Source organism: Arvicola amphibius, chromosome 2 (assembly GCF_903992535.2).
Source record: "Arvicola amphibius chromosome 2, mArvAmp1.2, whole genome shotgun sequence".
Classification (NCBI taxonomy): Eukaryota; Metazoa; Chordata; class Mammalia; order Rodentia; family Cricetidae; genus Arvicola; species Arvicola amphibius.
The window spans coordinates 123,682,985-123,706,017 of NC_052048.2; the positions used below are offsets into that span (position 1 = coordinate 123,682,985).

Below are 23,033 nucleotides of genomic sequence, written 5' to 3' on the forward strand. Positions count from 1 at the left end.
TGGGTGTGCACTGTTGATAGCCACTTACCCAGCACTCCCACCCTAACACGAGGCTAAACACCCCAGAGACTGAAAAGGTGGGTCTCTGGAGATAAGAACTGTTTAGAAAAACTTTGAGAAGCTCAACTCACTCCCCCAGGATCCAAACTTTAGCAGACGGAATGCGAAGTGACATCAACACTCTGTGAGCTACAACTGCACTCAACAGTAAGCTAATCGACGTCGTTATCAGTAGGAAGCAAAGCGTATTATTTAAAATTGGAACTAGGGCAAATAAAAGGACTCAACAGTAAGCATTCCCCATCACTTTCCATGCGAGTGTCTTTTAGAGTTCTCCGGTTTCTTCGTCTAGATGTAAAGGTGGCACACGCCTGGACTCAGTTTTCGTTACATGGTGGGAAAAAAAGTCTATAATGGGGCATTTCCCTTGAAGGCGGGCTACTGATGGTGTGTGCCACTATCGGATGGCCTTCTAGAGACCCAGAGCCTTCTGCACCATCACCGGTGATATTCAGAAACTGCTGAGCCCTCTCCTTTCACTAAGCACCACACCCTATGGCAAGCCCAGCGTTCTGTTCCCTGTCTTCCCTCAATGAGTCTCTGTTGAGCTGTTTTAACAGATTTCAGCATTTTCGAATTGGTACACCTTGTTTTCACTCCCTGCAGCTATGCGGTCAGATTAATTTTTATTAACTTACATGCTTCTGAGGGGATGGAGCACCCTGCCAAGGATTCCATTCGGCTGGCCTCATCTGGGATGAGTCCACTTCAGGCTGCGAATTCTGGAACTCCAGAACGCTCCTTACCCCAAACGTCTTTATTGACTCCCAAACACAGTGTGCTAGCAATCTGCTAGAATTCTATTATCATCTCACAACCAAGCACTAGCAAAAATGGATTTTCTCACAAGTGCAAAGAAATCTGGATTGCAGAGGTGGGGACACCTTAGATTTCTGAACGGAAGCAGCTGGGGGCAAATACAAAGATCTGGTCTTAAGGAAAGGCATTTCAAGACCTTCATTCTGGACATGGCTGTGTTATCATGTGTAAGTAATCATCTTTGCTTTAATCTAATTTCCCTTCCTGAAGTGTGGAACTGTTCTGACAGGGCAGCACGGGGCTGGGAAACTGTCTTAGATAGATATCAGTTGGTGTTTCAGAGGAGAAAAGTCAAACTGAGGCACAAACGAGGGGGAAAAAAAGAGCCCTTCACATAGAATATTTATTTTAAGTGATATAATGGAATAACTACAAAATTAGTAACAGAGGACATAAAACTCTCCTAAAATATAATTGTGAGACACACACACACACACACACACACACACACACACACACACGTAAACTTGAAATACAGAGGTATTAAGAACATACAGCTGAATGAAGGGTGACAGAGAAGAGAGATGAGTAGTTAGACACTCAGCAGAAATGAGTCTTCAGAGAAGGGAAACAATGTGCACATGGGTCCGGGTCCAGGGGGCAGCAGGCATCCATGCTCAGCACACATGGGGAGTATGTAAGGCACTGGGGACCGCACCCCAAACACACACTGGAGTCCTTCCCATAGCACACATACCAAGGCAGCTGACAGAGAAGGCCACATTCCACTGTCGAATAGCAATTTAATACAGTAAATCCTTATTTGTAGATTCAGCCTTTGGCCAGATGTCATCCACCCCCTTTCCTTAGGAACTGTCTCTTCATAGACGTCAAAAGAAAATGTAGCTAGCAGTAATCAGTGAGCCGTCTATCAAACACAAAATCACCTACTTCACCTGCTTATCACACAGCTTTCTGTATCTAACCAGTGCTGACCACCAAGGCACGAAGAACTAGCCTAGTAGTTTGTGTTTCATTTTGCCTTTTGTAAGAAAATGTAAGGCTATTTTTCTCCACGCCTTCACTGGATAGTGTCCTCCTATCACCATGTGACCTTAGTCATTTCTTCATTATCTTCCTGAGTCCCGGCGTTTTGAGGGCTTTCTTTTCCTCTTGCTTTCCCTTAAGAAGTTCCTAACACAAACTTTTTTGGGTTTCATCCGATTGAGAAGATTTGGGAAAGTCAAAAAACTCAAGAGGTGGAAGCTACTTTTAAGATCACGCAACCCAGAATTTGGGAGGCAGAGTCAGGTGGATCTGAGTTCGAGGCCGGTCTGGTCGCTACAAGAGCTAGTTCCACAACAAGCACCAAAACTTGAACAAAACCCTGTCTCAAAAAGAAATCACGCAACCCTTTCCTGCCTTCCATTTTATTTTGGCTCAGATCATGTGACATACTGAGTATCCTTCAGCTACCACATGTGTCATGCACAGGTGGGCACACATGTGCTCACTGACAACAATCACAAAGTAACGGTCGGGTCTCCCGAGTGCTTAGACAGGGGCAGGTATGGGCGCTGACAGTGACGTGGTCCACAGGGGACAGGGGACACTGCACCTGGTGGCTCATGCTCACCCAGACACAGGCTGCTGCTGCTGCTCTAGGCAGGGAGCTTCCAGTTCTACAGACATCGCCTGTGAGAACGGATCATGGTACAACTTCTCCGATCGGGTTGAGCGGCAAGATTCAGAATAGTCCATTGATCTTTACTTCATTTCTCACGTGCTGAATACATCCCCAATTTTTTTGGTGAAAACAGGAGTCATATATTAACATTTTTGCCAAGATAATCTAAAATTTTTAATTACCTTAGAACTGAAAAAATTAGAACTTATAAATCTTGAGCTAAAAATAAAAACAAGATTTTTGGATATAGTGTCTCAGAAAGTAAGAGATCTCAATGCTCTGGATCTTAGTTCTGGAAGTGAGTCAGGCCCTTTGGTCAAGAGAGAAGCAGGAGCCAAAAGGGAGCTTGGGAACCTGGCTTTCACAGCATACACAACCCAAGACAAAGCTATTTTAAGGTTCTGGATACCATAAACAATGACTTAATTTATTTTGAACTCAAAATAACTGGCTTGGATTTTTTTCTCAATAACTTTTAAGAAAAACATATTTATAGACAGAAATTGATAACATAATGTTTCAGAAAGAAGAGTTTATGACAACTCATTAAATTTAGAATGAGTGACTATCATTCATCTTCTCAATAAACATACAAAAATATCAGAAGGCATAAAATGTTCTAAACAGTAATTCAGTTAACTTCCAGTAAGGTGCAGTGGAGTCGTTGCCCCAAATGTTAACAATTTAATGTCCTGTTAGTCTGCGTCCTTAAAACTGAAAACTGATAGCGACAAAGTGCAAGCTCTATGAAAGGAGGCGGAGACCCTGGAGCCAGCAATGTGCCCTAGAGTAGGAAAACAAACAACAACAACAGAGAGTGACCTGGAAGCCATCTCTACAGACAGCCCAGCTGGGCTAAGGGTTAGGCTCGGCAGCGGAACATGGACTCACACTGTGTGTGCATCTCAGGTACACCCAGCCTCCAGATACAGCAGGTAGATCCACTTCTCTCGGACAAGATGAATAGTGACGGAATCTTTCTTGTCACATTCTTTCAAGATTGCTTTTTGTTTTAAACATGGACCTAGTTTTGAGAAATAGTTGCTTTGGCGTCCCCTCTCCATACACCTCAATGACATTTTCTGTTGTCTGAGCAAGAAAAACCCAGTATTTCCTAAGGAGAGGAGATCCGAGTTACAGTAACTGAACCGAGGCTTACAGCTGAGGTGGTACTCAGAGGCCTTGAACACCTGTCTGCGCTGAGACGAACTGTCAAGAGGGAGGGGCAAAGTGCTGAGGACGTAGCGAGCTTAACTCTAAAGCTGCCTGGATTTCCGAAGACCCAGATGTCCAGAGCCAAAAGCACACTAGTTTTTAGAACAGGGTCACTCACCTGCAGGATTTCAGCAACTTTCTTTAACCACGAAGTCAGGTCTAAAGGTCACCTATTTTTGTTAAATGCATACTGTGGTGGATTAAAAATGGCCAGACAGTCTTTGATGCTTCTTCCATCAAAAGGAAGACTCTACTCTGCTACTCTTTGGATAAGGGCTTATTCTGCGACCTGCTTCCATAAACACAAAGTGGCAGGAGCAGGGATGTCCACATCTGGGTCTCTAGAGATGCTTGCTGTGACACTTCCTCCTTCTGGCATACGTGAAGCAGTTCAGGATGGAAGATCAGACACAAGTTGTCCTTCAAGTCATGCCAGCGGGGTTCCCGAAACATAACCGGCACCCAGACCTATATGCCGAGAACTGCTTAGCCAGCACCAAGAACGGAGAAACACAGAAGGTCTTTTGCTTACTGTACTGCTCATGGGCATGGCAATGCAAAACTGAAATACATATTTGTCACTAATTTGCACTTTGCTGATACAGACACAAGCTCACATCGCTGACTTATCATTCTGTTTTAACAACAAGAAAACACCACAAGCACTACAGAAGAAGGAGCACAGGGATTTCGAAGATCCTGATTCGAAGACAGACTGGTCCTGCCCCTCATGCCAATGAGCAGCTGTGTAAATTCCATATGGTGTTAGAGATGATAAAATGAACGAAGGGTTGGGAATGATCCAGGTATGTGACACAGTTAAGCTATGTCTGTTATTGCTGTCCCCACACTGTGTAAGGACAGCTTTCCCAGCTCTACAAAGACAGCATTTGCATCGATGTACACAACACATTGGTTGTTTTGTTGCAAACCCCCTGTGCATGGCAGCATCTGTACAGGCACACACCATGCACACACTCACGGACACTATATACACAAAGGGTCACAGCTCTATAGGACATTCTGTTTCTCCTTCTGTTACTGTGCTGTGGTGTTCAGACCCTGATTAGGCCCCAAAATGTGAATTCTTATCTTTTTCTGTCTTCTCTTAGAAAGTATGATAAGTTAGCTGCTGAAATCACGGAGTGGAACCAACAGAAAAGGGCTAAAAGAATTCAGTGGTGCCTGCAACTCTGAACCAGGTTGCAGAGTACCGACCCTCGGTCAACGGTTAATTCTTTCACATGTGCGCATGACAGACATCTACCGTCTTCAGGATCCACATGAAGAGAGCAGAAACTGAAAACGTTGGGTCCTAAAGAGAAAGCCAGGATGCTGCAAGAGGCCAGGGGCAGGCCGGGAAAGAAGTGCGCGTCAGTGGCAAAAAGTGTTATCTAGGTGTGATAAGGACACCCAAAGAGCGGAGTCCTTCCCTTCTAAGACCTCACTCCTGTTTGATCAATCAGTGGAATAAAAGCAGGCCACCTGGGAGGAGCAGGAGCTCACACAGAAACGGGCGGCTGGGGGCCTGACTGAGTCAAACAGCCTTGCTAGGAAGAGCTGGAGGGTCTTTATGAAAGGAGAGCAAAGCCATAAGAGAAGTGGTTACTCTCAGTGAAAAGTAAATTTTTACTGCTGGACTTTCAGCTACTTTACCCTTCTCTGCCCTAAAAGCTCTCCTGCCTGAATTCTCTAACAACTGGCTTTGCTCTAAGTTCTTAGCCAAGGTCTTTACAAGCAGGTGAGAAAGTCAAACGATCATGATAGGGTTTTACATACTCCACCCTGGCTTCTGTCGTGCTGGAAACATGTTTCTCTCATGAGAACAAAAGTCTTTCTTAAAATGCTATTACTATAAATTAGGCAATTTTCGTTTTATTTCTATTTTTATATGTTTGCTTGGGTTTTCATTCATTGATCACAGTATAACCTATAAACTTCTTTAATAAGGGAGACCCTGGTTCATATGCTAAGCTATCCTGAACAGACTTAAGCAACAGACCGAGCATATATATATATATATATATATATATATATATATCCTTGCATTTACCAGTATTAATGCACACACAGAGGAAATATGACATAATTGCTGACCTCTAGAAACATTCTTCAGCTAGTGAGATAAGACTTTATGTGTGCAACAATTAAATAAAGGTGCGAGGGAATGTGTGACTGACAGCAAGGAAAAGGATATCCTTGGAGTTTCCAGGGGGCAGGACAGGGATTACGTGAAAGATGAAGACCTTGTGGGTAAAACGGAATTTAATTGGAATCCTGCAGGATGAGTGGTATCAGAAAAGGTGGAATGGAGAGATAAAGGTTGACTCATGCTGTGTTAGGGGAGGGCAGTGCTAGGAGGGAGCCATCCTTCTGTAGTCCTGGGGTGTAGGAGAGCTTAAGAAGGGTTTGGGAGCAAGTCAAGGCTTTTAAAGTGAGATGCACAACAGTTGCATTATGAGAAATGGGAAGGGGATAAAGAAGCTACAAGTGTTCTTTCTACACTTCCTTATCATATACATTACCTTGGCTAAGCATGGGCTTGTTTGCTCATTCATTCATTCATTCATTCATTCATTAATATACGCTGGCCATATTATTCCTTTGTACTAGAGATCACAAATACCCACATTTCTTTGAGAATCACAAAATAAAAAAGAAACATCCGAATGATTTCAATGTATTATAAACGTGTTACGTAAACAGATGAATGAGGAATTACAAGGGAGCAGAAGGGCACACCAGAGACATCTAAGATTGAAAACACCTTAAAGAGAGGAAAATGGAATCCTCAAAAGACGGCAGATGCTGTCCAGGTCAAAGAAGAGAAACACTATGTGGAGAGAGGCGGCTGGAAATGCAGGTCCTGAGCATGAGAACACTCGGGGAGAGCACTGATCGGGCAGGAACAAAGGGTGAGTGTGCAGCAGGGAAGGGGACAAGCATGGGTCACTGGCTATCTAACACACAGGAAGGTAAGAGCTGTGAGAACGCAGTCCTCCCTGCAAATAATTGACAGCAGGACTTTGATGACTTCCTTCTTCGTGCTTCTGCGGTTGCACCATTTACCTTGGACCATTCTTCAGCAGAACGCCCAAGTCACAGCTGCATTAATACCATAATAACCACCCTCAGGTTTCTGTTTACCAGACTCGCAACAGAAAGCATCCAGTGCAACCTCTGTTCCAATGTAGCATTTCTTCTAAGCACGGCTGGCAGGCAGCCATCCAGATGGGAAGACATCTAACCAGCGCCAGGAACTGGAGTCGGCCGCAGAAAGCAGCGTGACTCACTGCTGAGTGTTATTAGTTGTGAGGTTTTCTTCTTAAGCTGAGATTTAGTGTTTTCCTACAGATCCTATACATTTTACCCAACAAGAGTGACTGGGAGAAAAAGACCCCTGTACCTCCAACATACAAAAGGTGCTAATTACAGCTGTAAAACTGAGTTCAAAGTTGTCCTTTCCTAAACTCAACGACAAGCTTGCCTGGCTTTTATTAATTAGGTTCTCTGATACAATGAACCATCTTCCTTTTCATTAAGGCCTTGCAGGGACATCTGTGACTACTAGTATTGCTCCATTGTTTTTGCTGATGATTGGTTGTACCTATGTGTGCATGCGTGTTCACCCCTTGAACACAACATCACATAGATACAACATCCTAATGTCACAGGGAGGTCGCTGAACCTCTTTAACACACCACTTTCACAGAACTCTTGGTTGTCCACTTCATGAAACAGCAGAAAGGACATGTCTGAAAGAATCCTAGGCTTTGGATACGAAAACGGCCAGGACACTAAAGACCTAATATATTTCGTTAGCGGAAAGAAGAAAAAAAGCAATTATGAAAACAAATTCTAAGTATCTACTCTGATTATTGAAAAAGGAAACTTACTAGAGTGGTTCATCTAATCAACCTGATGGGATTGAGAAGGATTAGACCAGTGTTCTCTGTCTTCCTAATGCTCTGACCCTTTAATACAGGTCCTCATGGTGTGGTCAGCCACAACCACAAAAATATTTCATTGCTACTTCATAGCTGCAATTTTTGCTGCTGTTACGAATTGTAATGTCAATATCTGACATGCAGGATAGCTAATATGTGACCCCCCAAGTGGGTTGTGACCCACAGGTTGAGAACTGCTGGTCTAGGTCTGAGTGGGTCTGAGAGGGAGGTCACTGCCAGAGAGGATTAACTGTAGGGGGAGCCTTGCCTTGAATATGGATGGTACTATCGCGTAGGCTAGAGTCCAAAGGAACAGATGGGAGAAAAGTACGGGGTTCCCTAGTCAAACAATCTCTCTTCTCTACTCCCTGGATGCCATTTGGTGAACTGCCATGCAACACCCTCCTCCTAGGATAGAACAAAACCTCTGAGATCATGAGCTAAATCTCAAAGACTTGTTCAAAGCCTAGAACCCCAACGAACACATGGTTACTTTAACTATGGGCTACTTATACTTACATATTCTTAATTCATAAAGCCATTCCTATAACCAAAACTACTCATGCAGAAAGTCTAAACGCTAAATACCAAATGCCTGGTACTAGGACGGGACTGGAGCAGAGGTTACAGATGGAACTAAATAAGGAAGGTTTTCAGCTCTTGGTATTCTATGTAGAACAGAAGTGGTAGGAAAGGAAATCTCCTTATTACAAAGACAACATAAAGGGCTAGAAAAGACGGAGGAGGTAGTGATGACAGAGAAGAGGGACAAGTATCATAGGTAAGGGGAAATAGATTGCAGACCCAGGTTCCCTGAAAGCAACGTACTGTTGGCTAGCACCACTGTGATGCTCTGTAGAGCAACAGCAGACCCGAGGGCTCTCGGCTCTAGCGACACCTAATTCAATAGTGTTCAATGGATGCCCTGTTACTGACGTTAAAATGATGGTGGCTTATCTTCCACAGCTAAAGGGAAATGTGTCTGATACTCAAAATTACTGTTAAGAATTCAGATACCCTTTGCCTCAGTACAAAATGGGCCCTGGGAGACGCATGACTCCACATATCCAGACCCCTTCTGATGAGCAGCTCTTTGAAGCAGTCAGTGTTTTATAACACTGGGCACTTGGTTTACACACCCACAAGATCTGCTGCAAAGGATCAAATGGTGTGTCTCACTATCAGAGGCCTCATTCTGCCTCCTAATCTGTGCATGGTGGGGAAAGCATGCCTACTTACTTCCTAGTCCTCCAAGTGCTTTCAGGAAGAGTCTTAATCCTTAAGATTAATGGCTTAACCTGATGACACCTGGCTTTGATGTGAGGAGAGACATATGTAAATAGCAAGTAATAGTAACAGTCCAGCAGTTTCTCCAGAGAAACAGGCAAGGATTGGGTTTCCCAAGGGAAAACAAGCTGCAGGCTAGAGAAACTGTCCCGGGGATGGTGCTAGCAAATAAGTCAGAAAGGAAATGTGAACCCATGACAAACCAACCTTGCCGGCAGGGTACAGCAGCCATCCGCTGTGAGCCGCACTTGAGTTTCGTAGCTGTCCAGGGGGCACACGGCCTGCTGGACAGGGGGGCACTCCACGGTGCTGCAGTCCACGCTGAAAACTGAAAGGGGCAAACAGAGAAGCACTGTTTATTGCGACATCTACGTGCATTTTGAATCCCCAAATGAAATAACGACCATGGGCAAATGCCCGAAGACTCTCTGCTTCCCTGAAAACCAGAGGACCCTTCTAGTGTTTTCCTTTATGTCAATGAAACGGAAGTGTGACTGTGGTGCATCTCAAACAGGGGACAAGAGTTAGGATGGGAACAGAGCGAGACCATGGAGTTATACGGATGGTGAGGGGCAGCGAGAAGAGTTTCTGACAGAGCAGTTCAAGACATGGACACGGGATCGCTTGGCCTGAAGCGTTTACCTAACAGGAAAACCAAGATTAAGAAAGAAAAATAAAAGGAAAAAAATTTTAAAAACTGATCAGTCATTAGAAACTTGCGAAGAAGAAACCACTACAACCTAGATCTAGTCACAGACTACATTAGAAATGCTGGCACTAGGGGAAGGCTGTTAGATAAAGCGAGAAACAGCTGCGACATGACAAGAATTCCAACACTGGCAAGGAAGGTGAGTAAACAGTCAAGTGACGGAGGGCATGCTTCGAAGCCAAGGCGGACGGGAGGGGCTGCCAAGGAAGAAAACTGGGGCTGTTTCCTTATAAAACATCTGCCATTCGGATGTGTGTATTTATCCAAAAGTAATTCTGTTTTATGTATGTGTGCTTCTAAATGTACACCTTCCAAGTGAGAGACGCATCTGCAAATGAGGCCTCTGATCATCTCTTGGGGAGCGAAGCAGGGGATGATAGTACCACTGTCTTCCCCAATAGCTTCCTCAAACAAAGACGGAAGAGAAAAGAGCTGGCTTACTCCATGATGGCACTCATGCGCCAGGAAATTATCCCTCCGGCTCTTTGATTAGAGTCCTGAAGTGAGACACTAGCCCCAAGCAACAAGCCATCTGAGCACAAGTAAGAATGCTCATTTTGGTGGGAGTGGAGAAGCCCTGGAGGAGGGACCTGTTGCCCTCTGATGCAAAGGGGGATGCTGCCCAGCCAGCTTGCGCATACCTGGTTTGCACTCAGAGAGGTCACAGCACTCTCCCGGCTTCCCTGAGGCTTTGGACACTAGAATGTTCAGGTATCCCGGCTGGCAGACTTTGCGCAGACAGCCCGCAGGGTCACACACGCAGCGGCTGGGTAAGGGACAACACTCCCCAGGAGGAGCATAGCCCTCGATCAGAACGGAATCTTCAGGGCAACGTGGAGAGAACTGGACTTCACAGCGGGCCTTGGAGCAATCTGGCTTCTCTTCTAAATGGGAGAGAAAGAATTTAGCTCATGCCCAGAGCAGTGTGGGGCACTTTTGTGGGAAGAACAGATCATCCCAAGTCTATTTACTATGCAAAGAGCAGGGCAGCAAAAGAAGTCTGGTGAAAATCTCAACCACGGGAAATCTCTACCAAGAGCTGCTCGTGACACCAAAATACAGGCCCTGAGGTTCCATTCCTTGCTCATGGTGTACAGCTAACACCTACTCCAAAGCTCAAGGGTACGCAAAGGGAAGGCCTCACGTGGCTCAGACTCAGGTCTAGACTAAATGTGAACCCAAGGGTTGTGAGGTTTCTTTCTGGATAGTGATATAGGTTAAAAACCCAAACAGTGACAGAAACAAGCCCTGGCTACTCCAGGGACTGAAGACAATATGAACGATACCGGACATGAAGAACTTGACCTCTAAACGGGCTCCGATGAAAGGAGCTGATTAAGATATGCCCATGTCTGAACAAGACCATGAGCCACCTTCCCCTGTCATTCTCCTACACGGCCCGTCTGGCCCACGGGATGCACCTGTCCATGCAATGCCACCTGCTCACCCATGGAGACAGCTCAGTCTCAGAGATGGGGAAAGTAACAGTGGGCTTTACCCAGCAAGTGTAAGACTGAGCAGCGGATCCGAGCTCATCAACCTGGGGTCCTCAGGCTATGTTCTTGGTTTAAGCTTTTAAGAGACCCACGGCCTCGAGGAAAAGACTGCAACAATGTAAAACTACTAACGACGGTGACCTTTGAAGAGGGTCAGGGTGTTGGGAAGACGTTACTGAAAGGAAGGCACACGGTGCTGTCGTGACCACTTCCGCAACCTTTAACTGACTTTGCTAAACTAAAACGCAGAGATGGCACCGCAGAACAGGACTGAAGTCAAGAGTTTCCTTAATTGTGTCTGTGTGTGTATACCAAAACAAACCAACCAACCTAAGGCAGAAAACGCAAGGAACCCGCCTAACCAGTGGAAAAGCAAGAGCCAAGGCACCACTTACGTTTCGCTCAGCTCTGGATAGCACAGATGTAACTGTCATTCCCCAGCCAAGCCTGCTTCTTTCCGACTTCTCTCCCTCAAAAGCCTCATGGAGCAGAGGTGAACCCGGAAGTCCTCATCCTTCTGCCTCCACTTGCCAAGTGATGGGATGATACCTGGCTCTTCCTCTGGTCACCTGCCAACCTGGCTGCCACCCCTTTCACTTTCCTAGTCACCTTCCTTGCTTAACTACTCGACTAGGTAAAACACGTGCGAGGAGATCTTCCACACTTAGAGTCCTCGAAAATGCATCCAGAACTATTTACTGAGTGCCAATTGATTTAGCAGTTTGGGATAACCAGGAGAGAGAGGAGAGAGAAAGGGGAGGGAGGAGGGAAAGATTAAGATTGATTCTTGCTCTCATCTGGTCTACGAGGCAGTAAAGGGTGACAGAAAAGCGATCAATATTATAAACAGCAACAGAGAGTGCTAAACGCTCTGGGAGACGGACAGAGTGAGGGGAGCTAAGACGGCTGAGGAGGAGGGGTGGCTACGAGGTGCAGAGCCAGCATGGAATGAGATGAGCGCCACAGAGATACCCAGAGGAGCCTTCCAAGAAAGGTGATGGGATCTCGACTGTGCAAGAGGGTCCCCTCTTGCAATAGTAAGGTTTTGGGATTGTGAGTAACAGGAGACACTGGGGGGTGGAGGGGGGTAGTATGAGGCAGAGAAGGATCTGGAGAGAGGAAAGAAAGCCAAATCCATGCACTGTTTACTACAGTTAACAACATGTTGGACACGGGAGATGACTTTGTCATTAAAGGTCACGCGATGTGCTTTCTGTCACACAACTCATAGCTGCGCCCTACTTTTCCTGTTGGACAGAAAGCGACTGCACCACACCTCTGCTTCAGTCAGGGTCAATAGTCAAGTGCAAGCCCCGCCCTCTCTACCAGTTGCTGCCATCAAACCAACAGCCAATAAGCTTAAAGCAGAGCGGAAAGTGAAAACAGCTTCTGGCCTAAGGGTAAAACTTCAATAGCGGAACACACACACACACACACACACACACACACACACACACACACACACACACACACACACACACACACACACACACACACACACACACACACACTACTTCTGATGTCCTGGGAATTCTCTGAGCTAGTTTCTGCTCCATTTTGCAGGTAATGAAATCAAAGTTCAGGCAGGTTAAGCTAATTGCCCAAGTCAATACGGCTGGTGAATGGGCTGGGGTGAGCTGACCCTGGTCCATCTGGTCCACGAACCTCTGGTATGATAGGACTCCTGTCCTAGGATTGCCTGGTGTTGAAGGTGTTCAACTTTGGCCTTGACCTTCTTCCCTCCTGAGTTGATTTATCTGGGCTCAACTTCTTTCCTGACTGGAAATGTGGTTTCTGATAAGCCCTCACAGCTGAACTTTCTCCTTTCCTGAGAGCCACGGCGCCTACAATCACATGTGTGGGCCACACAGGTCTTAGCTACACTCTCAAAACACCTAGTCATCTACTTTCATACTAAAATCCCTAGGAACTACCTTGCAAAGAAAAGGTACATCAATGACGAGGAGTCTACATTGAGAATCTCCCTGCACTGCATCAGCATGGGGATCCTCAAAGAGCTGGGAAATAGAAGGTTAATCTTGGCGATGGGGCTCAGCTTGGTCCTTGTAAAGTACATCCAAGAGGACTGCTTATCTGGCAGATGCTAACACTGATGTATAATAAAGAAAAGCCCCAATTCTACCTACAAAGAGCACTGAATTATTACATTTGCTTATTTATGATAAGCATTTGTGATAATTTATTTATTGATTTGTTTGAGACAGGGTCTGGTGTAGGTCAGGATCACCTTGAACTTCTGAACTTCTTGTTTCTTCCTCCCAAGTGCTGGGACTGTGGTATGGACTGCCAGGCTTGGTTTTATGGAATTCTGGGGATCCAACCTAGGACGTCCCGTACAAAAGTACTCTCTGAATGAGCCCCAGCCCTACATTCTATTATATTCATATTCTCTGAAGATTTGGCATTTACAGTTAAAGCTTTTCAAACATATTATTCCATGTTTTCCATTCAAATCCAACTTATTAGCTCTTGCAAGTTACTCGACTCTTGACACTCTTTAACAATGTCACTTCTTAAAGCGTGTACAGCATGAGAGCTGCGTGAGCTTCTGCAGCACACAAGGGCCAAGGCAGATGACCAAGGCAGTGTTAACTGTCAGTGAACATACATGAATCAGGACTTTAAACGTGAAAGTGTCCAAGAATGTCGAGAATTAAGGTTTAATCTTACCAAACACTATTTCAACTCTTCTTGAGACAATCATACTAGCTTTCCCTTAACTAATACAGTCAATTAGCAGATGGTAAAGCATCCTTTGGGTTCTTAGAAAACACCCCATTTTAAACGGTTCTGTTGACTGTGACTTCCTAATACCTTAAGATCTTTAAGCTTAAAAATCTGAATATAGGTTGGATGGTGATGGCACGTTTTTAAGCCCAGCACTCGGAAGGTAGAGGTAGACAGATCTCTGTGAGTTCAAGGCCAGCCTGGTCTACAGAGTAAGTTCCAGGACAGTCAAGACTTACACAGAAAAAACCCTGTCTCAAAAAACAAAACAAAACAAAACAAAACAAAAAAAAGAGTATAGTAGTTACTGGAGTTCATACCCCCCAATACACACACACCTACTCCCTCACCCCCTTTCTTTTCCAAATGCTGGCTACTCAGTCTTAGATATAGTTACATAGACTCTTTCAACAAGGACTTCTGTATTCTATCTCTTTCGCTGCAAAAGATGCTTTGTTTTTGTTCTGAGACAGGGTTTCTCCGTGTAGCCCTGGGTGGCCTGGAACTCATTATATAGACCAGAATGGCCTCCAACTCAGAGATCTGCCTGCCTTTACCTTTCAAATCCTGGGATTAAAGGTGTGTGCCAACATGTCCAACTACTGAAAAACTATTTCTGTAAGCACAAAGTTAACTATTTTTTTGATGTTTACATATAACTTTCTCATAAAACTACCTTAAAGGGAAAGGGTGCAGGCAGGTGCTTTAGCTATTATTCAATATTATTATCTTAGCTCTTTTAGACTCATCTTTCCCAAGCTGTATTACACCCTAAGTTCCCAGCAAACTTTACTGACAAGGCTTCAGTCTTCCTGCTTTGTGTACCTGTCAGTTCCTTTACATTTTGGGATGTTTTAGTCTTTCAGATTCTTTCTATTGCTCCTGAAGAGTCTTAACATAAGGACCAAATTCACTTCTATTTCTCTCTTGCTTACTTACAAACACATAACAATGTGACTTTAACGTTTTAGCCAAATACTTCTTCAGTCATGTTCTAAGTTTCCTATGTGTTCCTCTCAGTGTGATCTGTTTTGAAATAACTGTAACTCAACACTGATTTCTTCTTTTGACGGTTTTCGGAATATTTTATTTTGCTATAAAATGTTTGTAGAGCTAAGTTGAGGGCAGGGAGGGAGTTTTCCTTTAATGATTTGTTACTAGTTCATGCGTGCTGTCTAATTTTTTGTTTTTGTTAATTCTTTGAGATTTTATAGCTAGGCACATATGTGTGAACATATATAGTGTTATGGGCATTTTTTAAAAACATGAACATCTGAAACTAACATACTCTCTATCTACTGAACACCACTGCCCATCTTTGAAATCAGCGTTCTTAATTCTGAAACTTCAGGTCATCTGTATCTCGTGCTTCTGATCTGATTTCTGCAAACTCTCCTGGGAGTCGCAAAGTCTCTCTCGCCACACTTTTCGCCGTCACTCTTCAAACCTGAGCGGTTAATACGACGACAGCAGGTGTTGGTTTCAAGTCTCACGCCGAGCTGGTGAACTGTGAAATCATGCTTTCAAAGAATTGAGATTTGTTTAAAAAAAAAAAAAAACTCTAGATATTTTCTTGTCTTATAACTGTTAATAGCTGCTTTATTTCCCATCTTTCATTGGATCACCTAGTACTTGTGTGCACTCAGCATCCTGTACACACTTAACTCGATGTGTTACCATGGCACCAGCAACTGTTGTTCTGGCTCCTTCTTTCTCAGCCTGTTTCAAACACATAAGTTCTCTTGGAAATATTTATTTATTCCTCTACATCTCTCTTGCTCGTTCTTCCACACGGAAGATAAATAAGGAAACTATTACCACATCATAAATTTCCCATGAATGAGAAAGGCGTTACCTTTGAAGTTGAAAATTTTATCTATTTGAAAAGAAGTCCTTTTAAACTCTTTCCCAATGGCATCTAACAAATCTATATATAATACTTAAGCTAATTAGCAAGCTTTTATGTCTGGTTGCCCTGGTAACTTTGCAACTGGCATCTTATAAAAGTAAAAATTGCCCCAGATATAGAAAGACAATATGACTCACAACTGAAGTAATTAAGGAAAAATAAAACAGTTTTACCATACTAGTAACCTTCCTTTGAGGACTGATATGGTTACCTAGTATAAAATGATGTCATAGTAATTATGCAAAGTGTCAATCAAACCTAGTCACTTGACCTCCACAACTAGAATAGACAGTGGTTATTTCTAGGCCTTTTCCAGGACCATATACCAACAGGGAAAGTAAAACCACAACTCAGAAGGCAGCAAATGCATTTCAGAGTTTTCTGCTTAAACCTAGGTTTCAAATAAAAGACAAATGGACAGCTATTAGATGGAAAGAGGGGAAATGAGATTTTAAGAGAGAGAGGTAAAGTCACACAGCCAGACTCTTGTCAACCCTGTGTGTTTTGCTGAGCTTGATGATACATCTGGGACTGAAGCCTTTCTTCGACTTCAAAATCCCCTGACACGGTCACTCCAGGTAGCAGCAGAATGCTGCACGCTAGCTGCTGCAAAACTTGAAAAACAGCAGTGAAATTAAAATCTGACTCTTGAAGACTCAACCGCATAGTTGAGTTGTTGGGTCCTCCCTCAACACCAACCCCGATTCCTTCTGCCTACAGATATTAAACTCCTAATACAGGTTCACCCAATTTTAAGACATCTCTGGGAATTCCAGTAACTTCTAGGATAAATCAAAAACCCCAGATTAGGATGAGTTTTGATACTATAGATTTCTACAAGGACAAAAAGTATGAAGTCAAGAGGCAAAGGGCTTACTATACTTGTTTGCTCCAGATCTCACTGTGGTGTTCCTTCCACTGTGGGAACAGCTGTGACATTGACCTTGAATGTCACAGGGGCCCTCGGCCACTTGATAGAATCTGGAGATAAATCCTGTGATAGCAGCCTAGTCTACGAAGTCCTGGTATCTGTCTTTCACTCACTCAGTTGACAAACATTAACTGAATGACTTCAGCAGGAAAGGAGCAAAGTCCTCCTTTCTTGGATTTATGGCTCCAGAGAGAGGCATTCAAACAAAGGGCTTCTCAGCACAGTGCCAGGTGGCAATAAAGGCTTTGAAGTACAATCAATGATACCAAGGCACTGGATCAGCCAGCACAGTTCCTTAGTGCGGCAAAGAAAGAGAGAAAGTAGGGCCTGGTGGCACACGCCTGCAATCCCAGCCTTCAGGAGACAAACACGGTCTGCACGGTTCCAGGTCAGCATGGTCTACACAGTGAGTTCTAAGACAGCTACTAGGAAATACATGGTGAGAACGGAGACGGCCATAGGAATACAAAGAGTAGACAAGAATGCATAGCACCAAGGAACAGCGAGGAAAATACCTTGAAGGCAAGACAGAGCTGACTCAAGTAGGAATAGACATTCAGAGTTATGAAGAAGAAATCTAAAGGGAAGTATAATTAACATGTAGAGAATACCAATTAAAACTCACAAAAAGCTACTAGGCAAACATTTTGATGGATAATATTTCTTATTAAGGATTCAGTTGCTATAGTCATGGTAGAGAAACTTAAAAAAATTAGCTCTCCGAATTGAGGGCCTCCCAACCACTACCCCACCTTGTGCTCTTCAAAAGGAGACTACATTTTCATCTGTACCCAACAGATGACAAGACAGACCCAGAGAAACTAAGACACCTGGCTGAGGACACATGATGAATGGCTGAGCTGCCAAAGCCCACAATTCTCTCTGTAGTTCATAAAGCCCAAAGCAAATGTTTCCTATTTGGCTCGTCTAGGACTTGTATGTCTAGTCCGTGGCCATGATTCTGCTCAAAACTGAGTTAAACATGGCTTTGGAATGGCAAGGAAGGCATCGTCCTTGGTGAGTGCTCATCAGTGCACTGCCAGCTGTCCTGTTTTGTTTGTTCTTAGCCACAGAGACAGCATCGGGCCCAGTTCTTGCCTGCATGCAGCGTTATTCTGTTCTGGAAACTTCTATAGCAAATGCAATACATATGTCATCCCGCTGCTTTCAAGTTTAGGGGCCGACTCCTTTAAAAGCTACACTGGTAAATTCTTTTCATTCACATTCCATGATTTTATCATAACCTTTTTTGGCAGGCTTTGCTGTGAAGACTTGCCCCACACAATCATAACCCCAAGGGGGGAAAATTAGGCTTTTGTTGACACAGAACCAGGAATACTTCATATTTCAGCTCCTTCAGAAACACCCACACTACTTTCCCAGTTCTTTCTTTTACCCTGAAGTTGGGTTTTAAGAGCAGGAGACCCTATATAGGGCCTTCCCTGCATTATTAAAGATGCCAAGTTAGAGTGTTTTCAGTTGCCTAATAAAGTCCCCCGGCATCACAGCACAACATAACTCAGCCTGAAGACGAAGAAGAAAAGAGTAAAGGATCTACACAACTACTGGATGTAATATTTTAGTTCAGTGCTTCTACACTCTGGCTGTGTGTACGTTAAAATCACTCACAAAGCTTTTAAAAACACCACTGTCTGGAAAATACCTCCCCTATTAGATCTGATTACTCCGAAAGAGAGGGGGGGGGTCTGTGTATTTATTTCAGCAGCTCCCAAGCGATCCCATTGTGTTCTTCAGGTGAAGAAGCAGCCCCGACTCCTTTGGCAAACTGAAAATCTTTCCAAGGACACTCGCTATGGATACAGCGTTTGCCAGGGCGCTTTCACACACTCAAGGCAAACCATGGGCACTAAAGGGCCGACTGACTCTTCTAGTCTGGCCAGCTCAGAGCTCCCGTCTGCACACTAAACTTCAAGATGTGTCTAGGGGCCTCTGGACCACACAGCTTTCCTAGCCCAGGGTTCTACTGACGTAGAGCTTACAGACTGGCTACTCCAGATGCGGCCCCCAGTCAGCAGTGGGCGGCAGCACTGCTAGGAAGTGGAGCAGCTGGACTTCAGCAGCAGGACACCGTAAAGTATGAGATGGGCTGAGCGGGGGGCTGCTTTTCAGTGACCCCAGGGCCGAGGCCATCAGCATCTCCTAGGCATTTGCGAGAATGCCTAAGGTCCTCATCTAGTGGAAAGAATCAGAAACTCTGGGAATGAGGCCAAGGAATCTGAGTCTAAAAACTCTACAAGGGTTCACTCACTCCTTGCCTCCTGTCAGAATTGCCTGGGAAACAGAACCCGAAAGCTTGGGGTGGAAGTGTCCTACTCCAGCAATGCAAAGTTTTCCAAAGACTCCCAAGGCAACGAAAATGTGCGGTCGTGGATGTGGTCAGCACACCTGTGTTGGGCCTTGTTCCATGATCTCAGGAAATCCAAAGCTGTCTTAGTTCTTAGAAAATATGACCTAACCAGCCTTCTCTGGAATCTTCTTTGAAGGGATCAGAGTTACCCGAGAGGAGGCAAAACCCAAGATCGCCTTTTGATCATGGGCAGAAGGCTTAGGGGGGAACAGGCAAGAGGCAGACCCTGGGTGTGAAGTGTGTGCATTCTTCTTAACTTTCAACACAGTTTGCATGTGACAGCAGAATTCCAAGCCCGGAGAAATTTTATTGCGTCATCTGTGAATTCATACCAAGGAAGTATATTCAATTTACTGCCATTCAAACAATTATAGTTACATATTCATACACCATAATAAATTCCAAAATGTTACAATCTGTTTTTTAAAAAGAACTCTGACAATAAGATAAGGCCTAAATATAGGTTAGAATAAAGGTACAAAGAACCAAATGTTGGCTTTAAAATGATTAGTTTTATCTAATAGAGTCACCTTCTGTAAATACCCCCTCCTTGTTTGTTACATGCTGGGCTCCCCTCCCCCCACAAAGGAATCGTAATTATTAGGATGCAGGACAAATGAAAACCGAGGGAAGCCTAAATGAACTAGCTTCACAGTCAGTTAAGCGGCATCTGAAAAAACCGCTCTTCCTCACAGCTTGAAAATGTCAAGGAGGTGTAAACATTAGCTCTCTGGGATGGGTTCTACCAGAAGGCGACATCCATTACAGAACACAAACAAAATCCTCAATTTTGCTGCAGCACTCTGTGGGTCTAGTTGCCTTCCGTGCTTAGAGTCCCCAAGGAATGGATGCTGTAACTCTGCTCTTTCCTACAAGGACGGCACGGCTTTGACAAGAGCACAATAAAACGCCAGATCTTAAACACGAGGGAAGGAAGGGTCTGGTGTTCCTCAGCTGTAAAATGTAGGGCCGGCCCTTGTGGAGTGTGCTCAATGAACACACTCCAGCCAGCTTCTAGGAGCATTTCCTACTCAATCAGGTTCCAAAGCCCTTGGCGTCGGCTCATTCAAGACCCGTAGATGTTTACTGAATGAAAGGAGCAGCCCAGCCCATCCTTTCAAATGTCAGGTTTTGTCAACACTCTGAAGTGTTTGCAATACAAGAGAAAATGTGAAAACACACAACACACACACACACACACACACAGAGAGAGAGAGAGAGAGAGAGAGAGAGAAACAGAGACAGAGACACAGAGAGAGAGAGAGACGGAGAGAGAGAACATCAAATTGAAGGTATTATCAATAAGTTCCTGAGTCTCAGAGGTGATATATGAACTTTTAAAAAGTCTTGAGAAGTTCTTTAAGTACTATTTTATGATGATATTAGACCTTTGAAGTTGTAGCAGATGACATCATTTAAGAGAAGAATTAAGGAGGGCTCAAGCAGCAGGAATAAGGGACAGGTAGGGGGTGGCACAGAACATTCTGTTGCTATTCTATCGCCACTGACGACAGCAGCAGAAAATGAGGAAGAGCAGGCTGTTTAACTGTTCCACTGGAAGTTCTCACGCAGGTCCGCACATGCTGGACACAGACATGTGGCTAAAATTATAAATAGATGTTTGGAAATATTTTGGCCATTTTTTTCTGCCTCCTCTCTTTCTCTTTTTAAGTTCCACCTCAGGGAAGATAATCCGTTTGTCTGGACCATTCAGTTGACGCAGAACAGATTATTTTTAGCTACTTTTAGTCCAGTTTTATATAGGAGTCATTATAGCCACAAAGGCTTAAGAAACAAGAACTGGGTTCAAATCTTGGGTTTTTTAAAAACAAGTTGTGTCGTCCTCACCTAATGGTTCTGAGTTGGAGCTTCCTTAGGGCTGTTATTAGCGAGGTAAAGGAGGCAAGAAGCTGTGTGCCTGGTGTATGCTCAGCAGTCGGTAGCTTGGTGATGCCGCCACTGTACCGCCGTTACTTACTTCAACAGTCTAGACACAGGCACAAGTGCACACATGCATGAATGCACACACACATGCCTTCACCACTTATCTCTACTACCCTATATAAATTACACATTTCATAGAGCCTCAGAACACTCAGGTGTTAAGATGAGAAATCTTACTCTGCAAGACTGGCTTGAAGAATAGCAGAATATATGTGTGTGTGTGTGTGTGTGTGTGTGTGTGTGTGTGTGTGTGTGTGTGTGTATTTATATATGTATATGTGTGTATTTATATTATGTAAAGCACAGTATGTGTATCCAGGCTCTAGAGCAGTAGTTCTCAACCTGCAGGTCGTGACTCCTCTGGGGAGTCAAACGACCCTTTCACAGGGTCGCCAAAGACCATCAGAAAACACAAATGTTTACATTACAATTCGTGACAGTAGCGAAATTACAGTTATGAAGCAGCAATGAAAATAATTTTATGGTTGGGGAATCACCACAACATGAGGAGCTGTATTAAAGGGTCACAGCATTGGAGGGGGGGTGAGAACCACGGCTCTAGAGTCCTGGTGCTGTTCCTTATTGTTTAAAGTCTAATGCCCTGCAGGTTTAAATAGGCTATCCGAGAAGATAGGCGTGGTCACTGAAGTTACCACTAGTGATAATGTTAAGGTTCATTATAAAACACAGATCAAACTGCCCCTTTAGAGCATAGAATGCTTCCATCATCTTAGCAAGTCAAATGCTTCTGGGCTTATCTATTCCTTTTAAACTGATTAATTTGAGGGAACAGCATATAACTCCATCTGTGGAGAAAGAAGAACCACCGAAGGTTCTCCACCGACTATTTCTCCATACTTCTCCATTCTAGGTACGTAGATGGGCCCCTGCATACATAGATGTTAGACTGATGAGTGGGCAGATGTCTCTAATAACAAAGAAAGGCTGACAGCATTTATACACTGACATGGAGCGCTCCAGGCCTCACATCACAGCCTTGCTTCTGCTTCAAACTCTTTCTCTGAAGGCTTTCCACCCCTTCTGGACGGTTTCTTCAGCTCCCACACACTTCCCAATCAGGCTAGCTCTTGGGGCAAACCCCTGAGAGGGCCCCACGTTTCTATGGAGTCTTTGTGTTCTCTGTGTACCCATGCTGGCCCACAGCGACCGCCAAGAGGGCACCCGAGACGACAAGTATGTGAGTTGCAGCTGAGCAAAGGGATGTGTTGACTTTCCACCCTGAACTACAACTTGACCTAGAGCAAAAACAAAAATACAGTCATGTGTATTTTCTTCCCAGAAATGTTAATTATAGTACTCCAAACTTCAACTACCAAAATGGAAAAGGCATTACAAAAAATAATTTATTAAATGGGCACTTATATTCAGGGTAGCCCTTACATGGAAGTTATACTTTCTACCCCCTCTATGTAAGTATTAAAGGGCTGGGCTCCTCATTCTAAGCTGTCTTTCTGGTGTGGGGATGAAATGGGGGTTGAGTCTGGCAATAGCTCTCTAATTCATCACAGTTAATATGTTTTTAAGTAACCTTTCCCATTTAAAACATACCAATGATTTAAGAATCACAGCTTATAAGCCTGTCTGACTCATCACATCCAAAGAGTGTGAATTCTGAAATACTCCTGGTACCAAACAGAGAAGGTGCAGTGTTCAGAATCCTCTAGGAACGGTCCAAGTATCCTGGCCTAATTTAACGGTTACTCCATTCCTCACTTGGTCCTTCCATTCTAGCCAAGCTCCTTCTGAACTTAGGACTCTCATCAGGGTATATGGGATGCATATATCACTCTGCACTTAATGGTTCTCAACTGCAGAATGCCCCCAAGGCTTTCTGAAACACAGACTCTCGGCCCAGAGTCACTGATGGGGTTGGTAAGCAACAGGGCTGGAGGAGGGCCATGGGTGACAAATTTGCAGGCTCTCTTGCGGCTATCCAGGTATCATTCTTGAGC

General features: G+C 44.2%; 1 protein-coding gene across 1 annotated transcript in view; it reads right to left on the minus strand.

Annotated features, from left to right (window-relative positions):
• The window catches only part of Crim1 (cysteine rich transmembrane BMP regulator 1), a 175,616-nt gene that overhangs the window by 83,077 nt on the left and 69,506 nt on the right, over positions 1-23,033 (minus strand). The window contains exons 3-4 of the mRNA XM_038320549.1: positions 10,306-10,548; positions 9,163-9,283 (exon numbers count right to left, since the gene is read on the minus strand). Of these exons, the coding sequence (XP_038176477.1) occupies positions 9,163-9,283; positions 10,306-10,548 (364 nt within the window). The remainder of the gene's footprint in view (positions 1-9,162; positions 9,284-10,305; positions 10,549-23,033) is intronic.